This window comes from Elephantulus edwardii, unplaced genomic scaffold (genome assembly GCF_000299155.1).
Source record: "Elephantulus edwardii isolate Elephantulus edwardi_28Jun2011 unplaced genomic scaffold, EleEdw1.0 scaffold00026, whole genome shotgun sequence".
Taxonomy (NCBI): Eukaryota; Metazoa; Chordata; class Mammalia; order Macroscelidea; family Macroscelididae; genus Elephantulus; species Elephantulus edwardii.
In genome coordinates, this window is record NW_006399776.1 from 17,514,037 (window position 1) to 17,530,313 (window position 16,277).

The window sequence follows — 16,277 nt, forward strand, 5'->3', positions numbered from 1 at the left end:
CTTATACAGAAAGGCAAATACAGACAAGATAAGAACACTCAAATCAGAGAGACCAAAGTTTCTTGAGATTACCAAGGACAGGAGGGAAAGGAAGAGGGAAAGTAATTATTTTGGAGAACTGAGTTTCAGTTTACAATGACGGGAAAAAAACAACACTGATTAAGGGTAGGGTAGGAATGCACAGCCGATTAATGTAATTGCTGTCAGTAAGTTGCACACCTTAAAAAGTTGAACTGACAAAAGTTGTGCGAAAGATAACTTACAACCAGATTCACAAAAACTGTGGCTACTAAGGTTGTTTAGGTACAACCAAATGCCTTATGGAATTTGGTTCCTTGGTTTAGAAGCTTTTAAGTTCATGGTTTTATGAACTATCCCACTTGATAGTCCAATGAGGTGTTTAACACTTTGTATCTCTAGTTCACTATGTAGGATCTGAAATCTTAAAAGGGGCCTCTAGTTACACATTTGCAAAGGTGCTTAGTTACTAAATAAAAAGCAGTCTGAATCTAGCAGCTGCTCCAAGGGAGAAAAATGTGGCAGCTGGCACCCAGGCTGGAAACAGACTTGAAAGCAGATTTGATCTATGCACCTTGAAAGGAGAGTCCAAAATGGGAGGAAGAAATGGAAGATCTGGCTGTCTCCTGTATGGTGCCTGGGAAAATTTTGATCAAATATTCTACAGAAAAATCCTGATAAAAAGGATGGAAATGCAGAACAAAATTTCAAATTCTCATGAAATTCAAGACTTTTTATCACAATAGAATCTGGATGGACCCTTGAAACTACTGCCCTAATATTTAAACTTTAAACCAAAAATATCTTCTGAAGTAATATTAAAACCAAACAACTAGAAAAGTGCAATGAATGGAAATCCAAAATCTCTGTAAATGTTCATTAAAATTAACAAAATTTTTAAAAAAAACACCAACAAACCAACCAACCAACTAGCTTACCTAGTAATTCTTGAGGATTCTACTCTCTTAAGAACTATCTATAATGAAACAAAATAACAAAAGCAACAGGATAAGATAGGATCCTTAAGGGCAGTGAGTTTATTAATGGTGAGGGGAACACGTCAGTAACAGAAGTGAGAATGCCTTCACATCCAAGAATGGAACCAATGTCCCTCAATTATACACATGTATGCTGAATTGGTGTATGTTCTACTACTATACATTCTCAACAACAGAAACCTTAAACTCATTGCTACCGAGTAGGAACTGATGCATAGCTGACCCTCCAGTGAGTTTTTAGAGGCTGTACTGTAAATCTCACAGAAAAAAAGAACATTCACCTTTTCCCTCAAAGCAGCTGATGTATTTGAGCTGCCTCATGTGCCTTTGGGTTATTTCCTTACTGACTATGAAAGACACCAGAGCTCCCCACATTCTCAACAACTACAAAAAAATATACTACTTATTTTTAAAAAAATTTAAAAAATGAGAAGTAAAATGAGGGACAGAGGGACATTTTATGTTATCATTTTGTGAGATGGCAAAGAAAAGAACCCATTAGAATTGATATTTAAGAATAGCAAACATAAGAACCTAAGTAAAAACAAGCAAATAAAAGACTGAAAAGGAACCAACTTCCTCTGAACTAAGTGCATAATCAGGTTCAGGTTCCAAGTAGGCTAAACTTAACTTTCTACTTTGACCACCAAGACAACTTAGCAAAATGAAAATAATCTAGCTGACTAAGGGTATATACAGAATCCTCTTTCTTATCTTCCCATAACACTCTTAACAAATTCTCATTAGATAGAATAATAAGTGAAACCATCAAGAAAAAGGTCTGTCTTTAAGTGGGAGATTATTAAAAATTCATAAATGCTTCTTAAGAAACTGGATGAATCAGGTGTTTATTCCAAAAAAAATTGCTATATGTTACTTGCCATAAGAAAAATTTAGACTCATAGTATTAGAAGGAGCTTTGAGAAAATGTATATTCTCATAGCCTTCAGCCATCACTAGAGAGGTTGCTGACAATCTGTGAAATTTACAATTAAAAAAAACAACAAAAAAACGGTGCTTCAAACTACATTTAAATACCGTAACATTTTTATTTTAATTGCATGTTTAAAAATCCAAACCATAATTCACCTAGTAAGGGTAACTGTTGCCATTTAGAGAAAATAACAGGGATAATCACACCTATCAAATAATTTTAAGCACCTTTATTAAATCTAATGGTGTGCTAGTCATCATAATGACCATCTCCTGTACTTCTGTTCTTTCATTAAACAATTCCTAGACCACTCACTACTTAACTACTGGTTAGCTGGTAAACTGAGCAAATCAGTAATGAACTTGAGAAGTCAAAGGTACAAAGTCCACTGTACAAGACTACTGAAGCATGCTCTCTTTGTGTAATGTTTTGTAAACAGCTAAATTTTAATTCTGGTTTTTAGTTGGCTTTAGGCTCTTTCCTTGATAAAATCTGAATTCTGAGCAAGAGTGATCTCTAAACTCGGCATCAATTACTTTTACTGTGATTTTATTTTTGAAAACTTTCCCCCTACACTGTTACTCATCAGATTTCACCTGCAGGTAATGAACACAGAACTCATTGTGGAGAAAAACAGTGTGAAAAAGAAAAGACGTTATCTGTACAGGGAACTGAAAAACACAACAACTCTTTTTAAGGAATCATTTTGAACTTGCTAATTCAGTTATCCTTTCTCTTACAAAAGTCTCTATTAATTTAAAAAAAACCTCCCAACTTTAACGCTCACCTGGTTCATTTGAATCCTGAATTCGAGCTTTATTTCCTGCTAACGTAGGATCATCATCTTGGGTTTCGGAAGCTGCTACTCCCTCCTGTGGATCCTCTACCTTAGTCACAGTAAAGTGTGGCATTGCTACAACCAGAAATTCTTGGCTGCTTCTGTATTTAAAGTTCCTAACAGCTGCCTCTTCCTTGCAGTCCTCCGTTCAGACTTTGATCACAGCCTACTGGGAGCCAGAGGCTGGGAATCGGGAAGTACTTTTAGTTCACGTGACCTACAGACACAAGGGAGTGGAGCACTTGAAGACACGCCTTCCACAGTGTTTATCATTCACTTGAAAGATGAAGCACTCCACTCCTTTCTTATTGTTACTATGCTGAAGAATCCCTGAGAAGTGTTTAGGCTGATCTCTCAGAGCTGCTGAAGTAGAATTTATGGGCTGTCTTGAACTGAGTCCTCACTCATTTGTTTTCTTTACTTAAATATTTTCTTCTCTGTGTGTAACTTCATAATCTGAACCTCTGCCCTCATATTTCAAGTAAGATTAGGAAACAGTTAACTTCCAGCTTTAAATTTAAACTTTCAGCTTTAAAAAGAACTAGTACACAATCAATTCAGAAAATAAAACACATACTGCTTTCAAGCTTCTGTCATTTCGTTTCAAAACATATAGGGGGGAAAAATAAATTAACAAGTTATATCAGAGGTTAGTGGGTGAATTAATGGGAAAGATTCAATGGCAGCTTGAAAGGACAGAGTGATAGTTGGCACAGAGCAATGATAAGTATATAAAATATAATGTATATAAATGATTGTATAAAACACAAAGTACATGTATGTACAGAAAATACTTTAGGCAGAAAAATTCACTCAGCAAATAATAAACCACTTACTATTTTATTCAAAGCCCAGTTCTAGACACTATCGTAATGTATTAAGACATAAAAAAGTACAAGTTTGCTCAGCAAAGCAGTATCTATTTAGAGGGGAGAATGCAAATTTTTTTCTATTGCTCAAAAAGCTTAAACACCCTGTCTTAAATAAAACAAAGGAAATCCTGTTTAAGAGGTGTATGACTCCCTCAGTGAAAACAAAATAACTGATGCTTAACACTTGTATAATTTATCAGATAACTGTATTAAATTCTCAGCTCTTGACTTCCACTAGAAAGTTTGAGGCCCTATCTTTGCATTTAGACAAAAGAGTTCAGAAAACTGAGCCTTGTTTTCATTTCCAAGTTGATGATGTAACAGAAAGACTTTGTTGTTAGAGATGTTTTCTACCTGAAAATTGGGTTGTGCTAAACCAAAGAATGAATGCTAGGTTATAACCTATATTAATTAAAATATGCACTTTTCCTCTGGTCACTAGAGAAGGAAAACAACAATTGCTAAAGACCTAGTTTGTGCTCTGCATTGCATTTGGAATTTACATCATCATCTCATTTAATCTTAGAGAAAGAAAAGCATCAAGATAAGGTTTTTGTCCAAAGTCTCTGGGCTGGTAAATGATGAAGGCAAACTTTAAAAACAGGTCTGGGTGACTCTCAAGCCTCTGAAGTAGGCAGCATAAATGGTGTTTCATGAAACAAAAAATACACACACTCACATAGGTTGCATTTCATGAGCACTTGTGCAGCACTGGTTCACAATTCTGACTACACACTTGAAGTCCAGGTCATTTAAAAGAACACTCATGCCTCAGCCCTAACAAATACTGATTCAATTGTTCTAGATTACAGATTGGAAAATAAGAGTTTAAAAAGCCCCCCAATTAGTTCTAATGTGTAGCCAATGTTCAGAACTACTATATACCATACAAAACCCCAAAAGTTTACCACTTGAGAGGATTTTCTAACTATTTTCATACTTATAATTCATTTATTGAAGAGAACCTAAAGTAGTCATCAAACATCAAAGATTTCAAAGTGCAACAATGAATTAATGGAAATCCACAATCTCTGTAAATGTTCATTGAAATTAATAATAATAATAATAATAATAAAAAATAATATTTCAGTGTTATATGCTGGATTCTGAAATACATTATGCTTTAGTACCACTGGATATTTTCAGTTGAATTGAGTTTTCTGTTTGGTTTTTTTTTGTTAGATTTTATTAGTGTGTGTGTGTGTGTGTGTGTGTGTGTGTGTGTGTGTGTGTACCATCAAATTGGATCTGACTGGTATAGGAGGAGACTGCCCCTCCTCCAGCAGAGCATCTGGTGGATTTGAACCGCTTATCTCTGGTATTGCAGCGCAGCTTCTTGCTACTAGGCCACCAGAGCTCCCTTGGATTGTGTTTCTTATATTCATTTTTCAAACTGTGAACTGTGACTAGAAACAATGATCTGTGTTTCTAAAACTGAATACTAATGCTATCATGTTCCCCGTCCCTTAAGAATGCCCCCCCCCCCCGAGTGAAAAAGGTAGAATCAGACTTTAAAATGAGGTCTGCCTCTGAAGCTGTTGAGCTGCACAAATTCTCGTTAACCCAAGATAAGGCACCTTATTTACTAACTTAATGCTCTGGTCTTGTAGATAAAAGTACAAGGGCAAAAACAATTGCAGAGAAAGAAATACAGGGAAAGTTAAAGCTCTGATAGCAAAGCTGGATTGATTTTGTGTATGAGGAGTGACTAGACAGAAGGTGGTGGTGGTGGTGAGATAGGTGTCAATGAGTCAACTATTACTCACAGTGATCCTGTGAACAACACATCTGAACCCTGCCTTATCCTGTACCATCCCCATTATTTCTGCTTACTTGAGCCCACTGTTTCACTCTGTTAATTCATTTTGTTGTCATTCTCTTTCTCAGACTTTTCCTAGCATGATGTCCTTTTCCAAGGACTCCTGACAATACAGCCAGATTAAGTCAGATCAAGCTTCACCATCCTTGCCTCTAAGAAGTACCCTGTTTGTATTCCTTTGACAGTCCACAGGATATTCAGTACTTTTCTCCTGTCATCCTTATTCATATTTCAATTCTCACATGCTTAGGAGGTAAAAGAAAAGGCCATGGCTTAGATCAGGTACACCTTATTCTTTAAACTAACATCATTGCTCCTCAACACTTTGGAGATGTCCTTGACAGCAGATTTTTCCAAACAGGTATGTCTTTTAATTTCCTGACTACTTTATATTCATTTTTCAAATTGTGAACTGTGACTAGAAACAATGATCTGTGTTTCTAAAACAGAATACTAATGCTATCATGGTCCCCCCCCTTAAGAATCCCCTCCATAGGAAAAAGGTAGAATCAGACTTTAAAATGAGGTCAGACGTGAGAATGCCTGAAGGATACAAATAAAACAAAATCATTGACAGCTTTTCCCTTATCTATCATGATGCTGTCTATTGACTGAGTGAAGATTTGTTTTCTTGATGTTGAAATGTAATCCACAGAGGACTATATTGTCTTTAATCTCCTGCAGCAAGTGTTTCAAGCACACTTCACGTTCAGCACTCCAGGTTGAGCCATCTGTATAACATAGGTGGCTGTTAGCTATAGTACTGGAAGTAGAGGTCCCCCCATTGGAAAGCACTAAAAAATGAGAAATACCTGCAAACATCCATTAACAATAGGAACATGGGATCTTTGAAGCATGAATCTAGTAAAACTGGAAGTTGTCCAAAATGAAATGGAATCATAACAGACAGACATCCTAGGAGTTAGTGAGCTCCAGTTGACTGATATTGGCCACTTTAACTCAGACAATCATAAGATCTATTACACCAAGCATGACAAACTGAGGAAGAATGGCGTTGGATTCAGTACAAAAGAATATTTTCAAGCTCTCTCTTGAAGAATAATGTTGTGAGAGTTAGGATACTATCCATATGCATTCAAGGAAGGAAGACCTATTAATAAAACTATTATTGAAATATACATAGCAACAAATAAAGTCAAAGATGAATAAATTGAGGGCTTCTCCCAACTTCTGCAGCCTGAAATTGACAGAACATCCAATCAAGATGCATTTAAAATAACTGGTGACTGGAATGCAAAATCAGAAACAAAGAAGGAGGACTTGAAGAATTGAGAAAACAGAATTGAGAATTTTATACAATCGATTTCTTCATTGTCAATATTTTTATTAAAAAAAATGACTAATTCCTATCCACATTAACCTCATCTAATGAACTAAACAGGACTTAGCTTAAATACATCTATGTAAACTTGTAGTGCTGGAGGTGGTACTGAATATCTTACAGACTGCCAAAAGAACATACAGCTATGTCTTGGAGAAGGTGAAGCCAGAGCACTCCTTGGAAGCAAGGATGATGAAGCTTCATCTCACATACTTTAGGCCTGCTGCTAGGAGAGGTTATTTCGTGAAGGACATCATATTTGAAGAGGTGGAGGGTTGGCAACGGAGAGGAAGATCCTCAACCAAGTGGACAGATACAGTGACTGGAGCAAAGGTCTTGAGCATGACAGAGATTGCGAGGTTGGTACAGGTGAGAATAGGGTTCAGATCTACTGTTTACAGAGTTGCTATCCATCATACTAGACTTGAAAGCACATAATTATAATAATAGAAAGTCAATGGAGAAAATCAACAAAAACAATGCCAGGGACTCATTGTGATATATATTATCAATTATTCATGTACAAGTTCAAACTGAAATGAAAGAAAATGAAAACATGTTCACAAGAACCCTGAGTGAACCTCACCTGAATATAAAAAATATCTCAAGAATGCCTTTGATTCACTGACCACTAATGCTTGAAGACCAGATGATTTATGTGATGTTATTTATCAAGGATATCATCCATGAAGTAAAAGGTCATTACAAAGATAAGAGAGAAAGAAAAGATCAAAACAGGTAAGAAAAAAAAGACTCTGAAAATTGCACTAGAAAGTCGATAGGCCAAAACAAAAAGAAACATGGATGAAAGAGAAGATGGAATGTATTAAATAGCTCTAAAACAATGAAATAGCCCTAAAACAATGGGTGTCACTACATACACACAGAGATGGCTAAAATAAGAACTATCATCACCAAATTTGGTAAAGCTATACAACAAAGCTTTATTTCTGGAAGCAGGAGTGGCATCCACTTCCTAAACAACATGCCTCTGGAAACTCTATGAATTTTGATAAATGTCGGTAGTTATAGAAAGGCTTCAGGCCTTTTGTTTGTAAGGTTACCATGAGTCATGCTTGACTTGATGGCCATCAACAAAAACAACAACATACAACGAAAAATAACTCTCATACACAGTCACTGAGGGCATAAATTGGAATATGCACATTGGGAAGAGTTCTGGCAATTTCCTCTATAATGCAGCAATCAAACTCTTAAGATATTTACTCACCAATCTGAGATATTTACCCACAACATTAAAACCTATATCCAAAAAAGGACTTGAAGAACAATGTTCATAAAGCTTTATCTATAATACCAAAATCTGTAAATATATCCACAGGGGAAAGCATAATACATCGTAACATAATCAATACAAAGAACTACTACTTGGGACAGGAACCTAACAGTGAGCAGTCTCTCAAGCAGTCTGATTCCTGGAGGGAAGCATATTTCTTATCTATGATATTTTCAGTCCAATTCCTACTTATTTTAAGAAATTAATGTTTTCCTTTGAGTTCCTTGACAATGACTGTGCCAACTACAACCATTGTTAACATTTGTATCCTTAAACAGTTAAGACCTCTAGGCTGCAGGATGATAGAATGTGTCTTATGATTTTGATCACAACCATTTCAATAGAGATTAGCTGCTGGGGTGGGCCACCATGAACTCATACACCCACCCAGAGAGATGCCAAACTCAAAAGGGTTAATTAAGGCCTGCTGTTTGAATGGGGTCCTTTTGTACGTGCTCTCCTTTCTTCTATGGATAAAACTGTGGGCATGATCTACAGAGATCTGTCAGCCCATGCCCCATGACACTTGACTGCCTTCAGGAAGTAGTCCATGTGTGAATGCTGACATTAAAAGCACTCCAAATCACTGTAATGGAATCAGAACTGAATCCAACTGATTCTCCACTGGGTTTTTGAAGATGCAAAGTGCAGGAGATGAGACTGTCTTTCTACCAAGGAGAGAAGTGGCCTTGGGTTAGCAGAGCAATTCCCTGTAGACTATGACACCAGAGTTCCCTGCTGGCATAGCTAGCTTCATTGCTTTCCTCCAATATTTCTACCCACTTGTTAGGACCATGTGAAGGGTCAGCACTTCACGACTTCCAGGACTCTGGAATTTTATGCTGTCTGCAAGCACCATTCTTACACCAGCCAACTTTTCAACACAACTAGTTCACTGTTCCATTTTCATGGAAGCACAAGTTTAGATGTCATAGAAATTTCATGGCCTCTACAACCTGCTTTCTCTAATGTTATAATTGAGAAAAGATCATTTGTTAGTTGCCTTGAAACAAAAAAACACAATTTTACAATAGTCTCTAACATTTTTTTTAGGAGTTAAAAGGTTTTAATTCAGAGGAATAAGAAAATACAGTCAAGACAGCTCACAGAATGTGCACACAGGGATTTCAGCCTTGAGCCTCATAGCTCTAAGTGTTTCCAAGTTCTCAGTCTTACCACTATTGGCTCCTCCCACCCCAAAGTCCCCTTTCACTTCCAATTCTCCAGTTCAGCTCTCACAGCAGCTGCCATCCCAAAGCATGTCCCATGTTTCACCAGGCTGGGGGGAGTCTCCTCTGGCAATGTGAAGAATTCCATCTCTTCTGGTGCAGGAAGAATTCCTTCTGGTGGGGAAAGAATTCTTTCTCTAACACTTCTTACTGTACCAATTACTTCTTTAGTTTGTCCTCCCCTCCCTTCCCCAAACCTACATTTTCAAAACCACTTGTTACAGGTCTTTTGTGCCAAAATCCTATGTTTATTGATACATCTAGCTCTAAAAAAGGAATCATATAATTATTTTTTTTCTAGCCTCATGAGTTCTGTCTTTACATAATTCCAATGTGAAACTGAAGTTAGTTATTTTGAATAGAGGTAGTCAAAATCAATAAAGTGTATCTTAAAGAACAGGAAAGAACACATCTTTAATGGGAGAGATAAAGAACGAATACTGGAAAAATGGAAATATTTATACCTGGGAGGAAAAAAGAAAATAAACAACAAAAAAGAGAAAAAAGAAAATTGATTACCTGCTTGGTGATCAAAAAGCTATAAAGAAGTTAAGAGCTAGAGTATAGGGTAAATTTCCATCATCTATTCAAAATGATATAAGACAAGCTCAATAATAAGGAGCCCTGGTAATGTAGTGGCTAAAAAAGCTTGGCTGAAATAAAAAGGTGGTGGTTCAAATCCACTAGTCACTCCACAGGAAAAAGATGAGATTGTCTGCTTCTCTAAAGATTTACAATAGCAGAAACCCAACAGAGTAGTTCTACTCTACCCTATAGGGTCACTGTAAGCCAGAATCAACTCAATGACAGGGCCCCTTCCTCCCCCAACCCCAACCTTTTATGTTCTTGTTAGGTATTACTGAGTACAACTCATAGATCTGAACCCTGTCCTATCCTGTGCCATCCTCATCATTTCTGACATACTTGAGCCCATTGCTGCAGTCATTGTCAATCATCTCATTAAGGGTCTTCATTTCTTTTGTCTACTTCATTTTTCCAAGCATGATGTCCCTTCTCAAGAGACACCTCAGGACACTCTTCCTCTCCTAACAATACACCCAATACATGTGAGACGAACCTTTGTCATTTTTGCCTCCAAGGAGCACTCTGGCTGCACTTTTTTCTAAGATGTATCAGTTTATTGTTTTGGCAGTCCATGAGATGGTCAATACTCTTCTCCAACACCACAGGTCAAAGGCAGCACATAATAGAGCTAAAAGAGCTTTTAACATTTGTTTCAGCAAGGCAAAGGCTGGGCAGAGAACAAAAAAGTCATAGAGAGGCCTATCTAATTCTCTAATACCTCATAAATGTGAGTACTTGTCTATGAGTTTCATGTGTCCACTACTAAGAAATTACTGAACTCAGGGAAAAAGTAGCAAGTACTGTGGAAAGCAAAGTAACTACAGGAATTAGGAAGAATCTAGGAACACGAAGTAGAGGTGGTATCTCACCTCACTGGAATTAGTTTGTGTTGTTAATGTTGAAGGAGAGTCTTTCCATTTGTTAAGCGTGTGAAAATCAGATACCACTGTGCCCACAGCACAGTACAATTCTTCCAATTTTTGTACATATTTGAAATTTGTAATGATAAAATATGGAGGGGAATGACAATGAACTGGTGTTCAAACACCAAAAAGACTACTGGATTTGAGTATAAAACAAGAAAGAGCCAAATTCCCTTTTACATGAAATCTGGTGATAGGAAAATAAATTACTTTGGTTCTAATCTTGAAAGATGTTTAAAATGATAGTGAGGACAGAACTGAAATATAATGAAAAACTTTGTTGGTTTTTTTTTTCATGGATTTAGGGATAATTTTATTTGACAGATTTGAGTGTTTTCATATAAACTTTGTTGCTTTTAACTAGTAAGACATAGGACAAGGCCAAACCAAAGGAGATATTTAAAGATATTTTATACTTTATATTCTTATACTGTTTTTTATATATTATCTATATATTATACAAATATTGAAAGTATTATATATTCATTTTGCCAGTTTCAGTGAAATATTTTGTGACTACAATAGGTGGTTAAAAAATGTTAGAATGTCTATTTTACAGAAAAAATAGGTTTATCAATAAGTAGTATTTCTGTTAAGTTTAAAATATATTACATTATACCATTCAAAATTACTTATTTTAATCACAGCATCCAGTCCAAGATAATCAGTACTTTTTTTATTCAATAAATTAAAAAGATAAGTTAGATTTTATGAAGAGATTAAAACAATTAAGGGAAAGTCAGAGGGAAATATTCAATAAAGATTCTCTATCAGATTTAACACAGTTGCATTATATCACACAAAAACTGCTGCCAAATTTTAGGAAAATCATATGTATTTTCTCTTAGTTCTTAGAAAGTGAGAAACATACTGCAAAATCGAAAGCTTTTATTTTGAAAACACTATTCAAAGCTCACCCACTACAGAGGTCTAGCCATACCAGTGGAAACCTTTGAAATTATACCTTTGTATTAGATCTTGATGACAAAGGATAATAGATAATTGATGCCTCTGAGCTGTGGTGCTTGAGAAGAGTATTGAATATTCCACGGACTGCCAGGAGAACAAACAGGCTTGTCCTGGAGAGGGTGAAACCAGGCTGCTCCTTAGAGGCAAGGATTTTGAGGGCTTCATCTGACATACTTTGGACATGTTGCAAGGAGTTAAGAATTCTTGGAGAGGTACATCATGCTAGGGAGGGTGGAGGAACAACCCAGGAGAGGAAGACCTTCCGATGAGATGGATTGATTCAGTGATGAGCGTAATGGGGATAGATGCGTCAGAGACTGTAAGACTGGCACAGGATAGAGCAGGGTTTAGGGCTGGTGTACACAGGATTGCAATGAGTTGCAAGCGACTCAACAGCACATAACAACATTAGATCTTAAAGCCTGGCTTGTGAAAGGCTGAGGTGAAGTCTAGAGCTGAGCTTGAACTCCGTTTCAATTATTGATGATGGTTCAGAAGTCATTTGAGTTCTTTCTGACCAGTAAAAACTAGCCATGTGTTTTTGCCTTTAGGAAGAATAAAGCTGAAAGCAAGTTACAAGCACCAGGCAAGCCTAGGGTGTGTCCTTAAGAATTTCTATGAGTCACAGCCCCAACTACCATGTAGCCAGGTTGGGGGAACCCCAGAACTAATCCTGTAAATTATTTAGTCTAAAATTGTGTCCATACCTGAGTCATGGTCTCTGGCTCACTTCTGTAATCCTGCCTTAACAGCATGAACTATAACTCTCTTCAATTAGGATCTGTTGATTTTGTCTCCCTAGTTTTAAAAACAAAAGCTATGGCCATGATTCAGGGGTATCTTTAGCACCCTGAAGAAGGTTTTCCTCAATTTGGAATAAGCTATTTGTCTTCATCATGTCTGCATATTAATGGAAGTGTCTCTGTACAATATGTCTGAATCTAAAGTATCCTCTTCCCCCAATTACTAGTTGTAAGCTGAAAATATTTATCATTAATAGTATTTTTACCAAATAGTAAATAAGAGTGTACTTCTAGGTAATTGCTTATAATGTAGTAAATTATTATATATAAAAATATTTGTAATGTATATCTTTATTGAATCATTAGAGACCTTTTTGTTGTTATGTACTGTCAAGTCGCCTGCGATTCTTAATGACCCTATGTACAACAGCCCTAAACCTTGCTCTGTCCTGTGCCAATCTCACTATCTCCAACACACCTACCTCCATTACCCCGGTCACTGAATCAATCCACCTCATAGAGAGTCTTCCTCTCCTGCACTGTCCCTCCACCTTCCCAAGCATGACGTCTTTCTCCAAGGACTGGTCCTTCCTTGCAACATGTCCAAAGTATGAAAAACAAAGCTTCAGAATCCTTCCCTCCAAGGAGCAGCCTGGTTTAACCCTCTCTAGGTCGAACCTGTTCATTTTCTTAGCAGTCCGTGGTATAGTCAATACTCTTGTCCAACATCACAGTTCAAAGGCATCAAGTCTCCTCCGATCCTCCCTAGTCATTGTCTAACTCTCTGACGCATAGAAGGTGATTGTAAAGACCATGGCTTGTATCAGGTGCACCTTAGTCTCCAGAGTGACACCACTGCTCTTCAGTACTTTGGAGTGGTCCCTAACAGCAGACTTTCTAATCACAATACGTCTTTTAAATTCCTGGCTGCTGGTGCCAAGAGTGTTGATTGTGGAACCAAGCAAACTAATGCTGTGAACAATCTCTTCACCATCCATCCTGCCAACTGGCCCAGTGGTGAGAATCTTTGTCTTCTTGATATTGAGCCTCAATCTATATTGAAGGCTATAGTCCTTGACTCTCTGCAGCAAGGACTTCAGGTCCTCCTCAGTTTCAGCAAGCAGGGTTGTGTCATCTGCATAATGCAGCTTGTTGATGAATCTTCCTCCAATCCTGATTTCACACTTCTCCTCATACAGCCCAGCCTCCCAGATAGGAAGAAAAGACCAAAATGGACGTCAGAAGAGACTGTGCATATTGCACTAGAGCGCCGAGAAGCCAAAGCACAGGGAAGAATTCAAGATATTAAAGAGCTAAACAGAAGATTTTAAAACGCAGCACAGGAAGACAAAGTAAAATATTACAATGAAATGTGCAAGGAGCTGAAGTCAGAAAATCAAAAGGACTGAGCTCACTGAGCATTTCTTAAACTCAAGGAACTGAAGAACAAATTCAAACCTCAAGTTGTTATAATTAAGGATGCTTTAGGCAGAATATTAAATGATCCAGTATTAAAAGAAGATGGAAAGAGTATACAGAGTCATTATACCAAAAGGAATTGGCAGACACAGAAGAATTTCATGAAACAACATATGAGCAAGAGCCTTTGGTGATGAAGGATGTTCAAGCTGCTTTGAGGAATTGGCAAAAAATAAGGCCCCAGGAATTGATGGTATACTAATTGACATATTTCAACTAACAAACAGATGCTGCCCTAGATGTACTTAACAAGTTGTGTCAAGAAATCTGGAGGACAACCACTTGACCAACTGACTTGAAGCGATCTATATTTGTTCCCATTCCAAAGGGAAATCCAAGAGATATCATTGATACCACATGCAAGCAAGAGTCTGCTGAAGATTATAAAAAAAATTATAAAAAAATTACTGGAACAAAATCAACAGAGAACTGCCAGAAGTGCAGGCTGGGTTTAGAAGGGGTCCTGGTACTAGGAATATTGTAGCAAATGTTAGATGGATATTGGCTGCATGCAGGAAGTAACAGAGGAATGTCTATCTGTGTTTCATTGATTATGCAAAGGCGTTTGACTGTCTGGATCACAACAAACTGTGGCTCTCTCTGAGAAGAATGCGAACCCCAGAATACTTGACCGTGCTAATGTGAAACCTATACTTGGACCAGGAGGCAGTCATCAGAACAGAGCAAGCAAACACTGCAAGGTTCACAACTGGGAAAGGTGTACACCAGGGATGTGTCGTATTTCCATACCTTTTCAACCTATTAGAGACCTAGCCAACTAAATACAAGTTTTTTAAAACTAATGAATAAATAAGATGTGGTTTATACTTATTTCTTTTCAACCTATTAGAGATCTAGCCAAGTAAATATAATTTTTAAAAAACTAATGGATAAAGTAGGATGTAGTTTATACTTATTTTTAATTATAATATTCAGAAAACATGAAATTGCTCCATAAAACTGGACTGGAGAGCATTATGCTGAGTGAACTAACTCAGTCTCAAAAGGACAAATATTATATTAAACCATTATTGTAGAATGGGTATGAAGATCTAAGGGGGGGGTGGAAATAAAAGGATTGGGGGTTAGAGTGTTAATCATAGGGTTGCTCAATTTGATGGTTGGGTGCAGTGAAGGATATAGGAAGGACCTTTTGTGAAAGATAATGTATTCAAACTCTAAATAAATAAAAACAACATTTTTTTTAAAAGTTTCCAAAAACCTCCAATTTCTGAATTTATCTCCTCACAGACAGGTACTACATAGTTCATGAGCCAGTATCATCTGTATACTACAGTCTGATTATCTGTTAGAAAATGCTGTGAACATTTAAAGAGAAGCAAACACACCAGTTACTTTTAACTAGGGCCTGCAAATGTATTTACCTTCATCCTATAGTGCCATGTCCAGTGACCACCAACCCGTAGTTGACCCTCCAGAGGGTTTTTCAGCGGCAGTCAATCTAAACTAAATTTATATATATATATAAAATATAATGTAATATAAATATATATTTTATATATAATATAAATGCTTTAGGATTATATATATATACACACATATACATCTTTACTATCTTTAAACTTTTCTCTCTCATACTACATTAGTTTAAAAACACAAAAATGGTCAAAAAGTCTAAATTTTGCATTACTGCTTAAATTAACAGAAAAAAAATTAAATGAATGCATCACTTTGGTAAAGACAAACAACTGACTGTGAAAGCAGATTTTTATAAAATTGTATTAATGGTGAATATTTTCTAAACTTTGAGACAAGCAACTAAAGGACATAAAATATAAGAAAGCCACAGTTTTGTAATAGATTTCTAATACTCTAAAGTAAGGAAGACAGAATTGTCATTCTTTTCAGCTTTACTGAGGCTGAAAGAACGTGTTCATTCAGCATACAGATCATTCATTCTATGCCTGGAAAAAAGAATGAAATGATGAACAAGACACTATTTCTGACTTTATAAAGAGTTCTTTAGTTTTGGTATCCAATTAATTATATTAAAAATGACATGGTGAAGGGAGCTCTGGTGGCCTAGTGGCAAGAAGCTGCACTGTAATCCCAGAGGAACACGATTCGAATCCACCAGATGCTCTGCTGGGGAAGGAGGTGAAATCTCCTCCTGTACCAGTCAGAACTGATTTGACAGTACACACACACAAAATAATAAATTTTTTTTTAAAATGGCATGGTGAAGGAAATAATATACTACATTAATTCTA

The 16,277-nt window shown here is 36.7% G+C and overlaps 1 protein-coding gene across 4 annotated transcripts in view; it reads right to left on the reverse strand.

The window, feature by feature from the left end:
* SLC12A6 (solute carrier family 12 (potassium/chloride transporter), member 6) overlaps positions 1-16,277 on the reverse strand; it is a 121,052-nt gene that overhangs the window by 89,056 nt on the left and 15,719 nt on the right. Inside the window, exon 1 of one of the 4 annotated variants that reach the window (XM_006883063.1) lies at positions 2,738-2,861. The exons of the other annotated variants lie outside the window; for them this stretch is intronic. Coding sequence (XP_006883125.1) covers positions 2,738-2,861 — 124 coding nt within the window. Of the gene's footprint in view, positions 1-2,737; positions 2,862-16,277 lie in introns of those variants that run through there. 4 annotated transcript variants of the gene reach the window in all.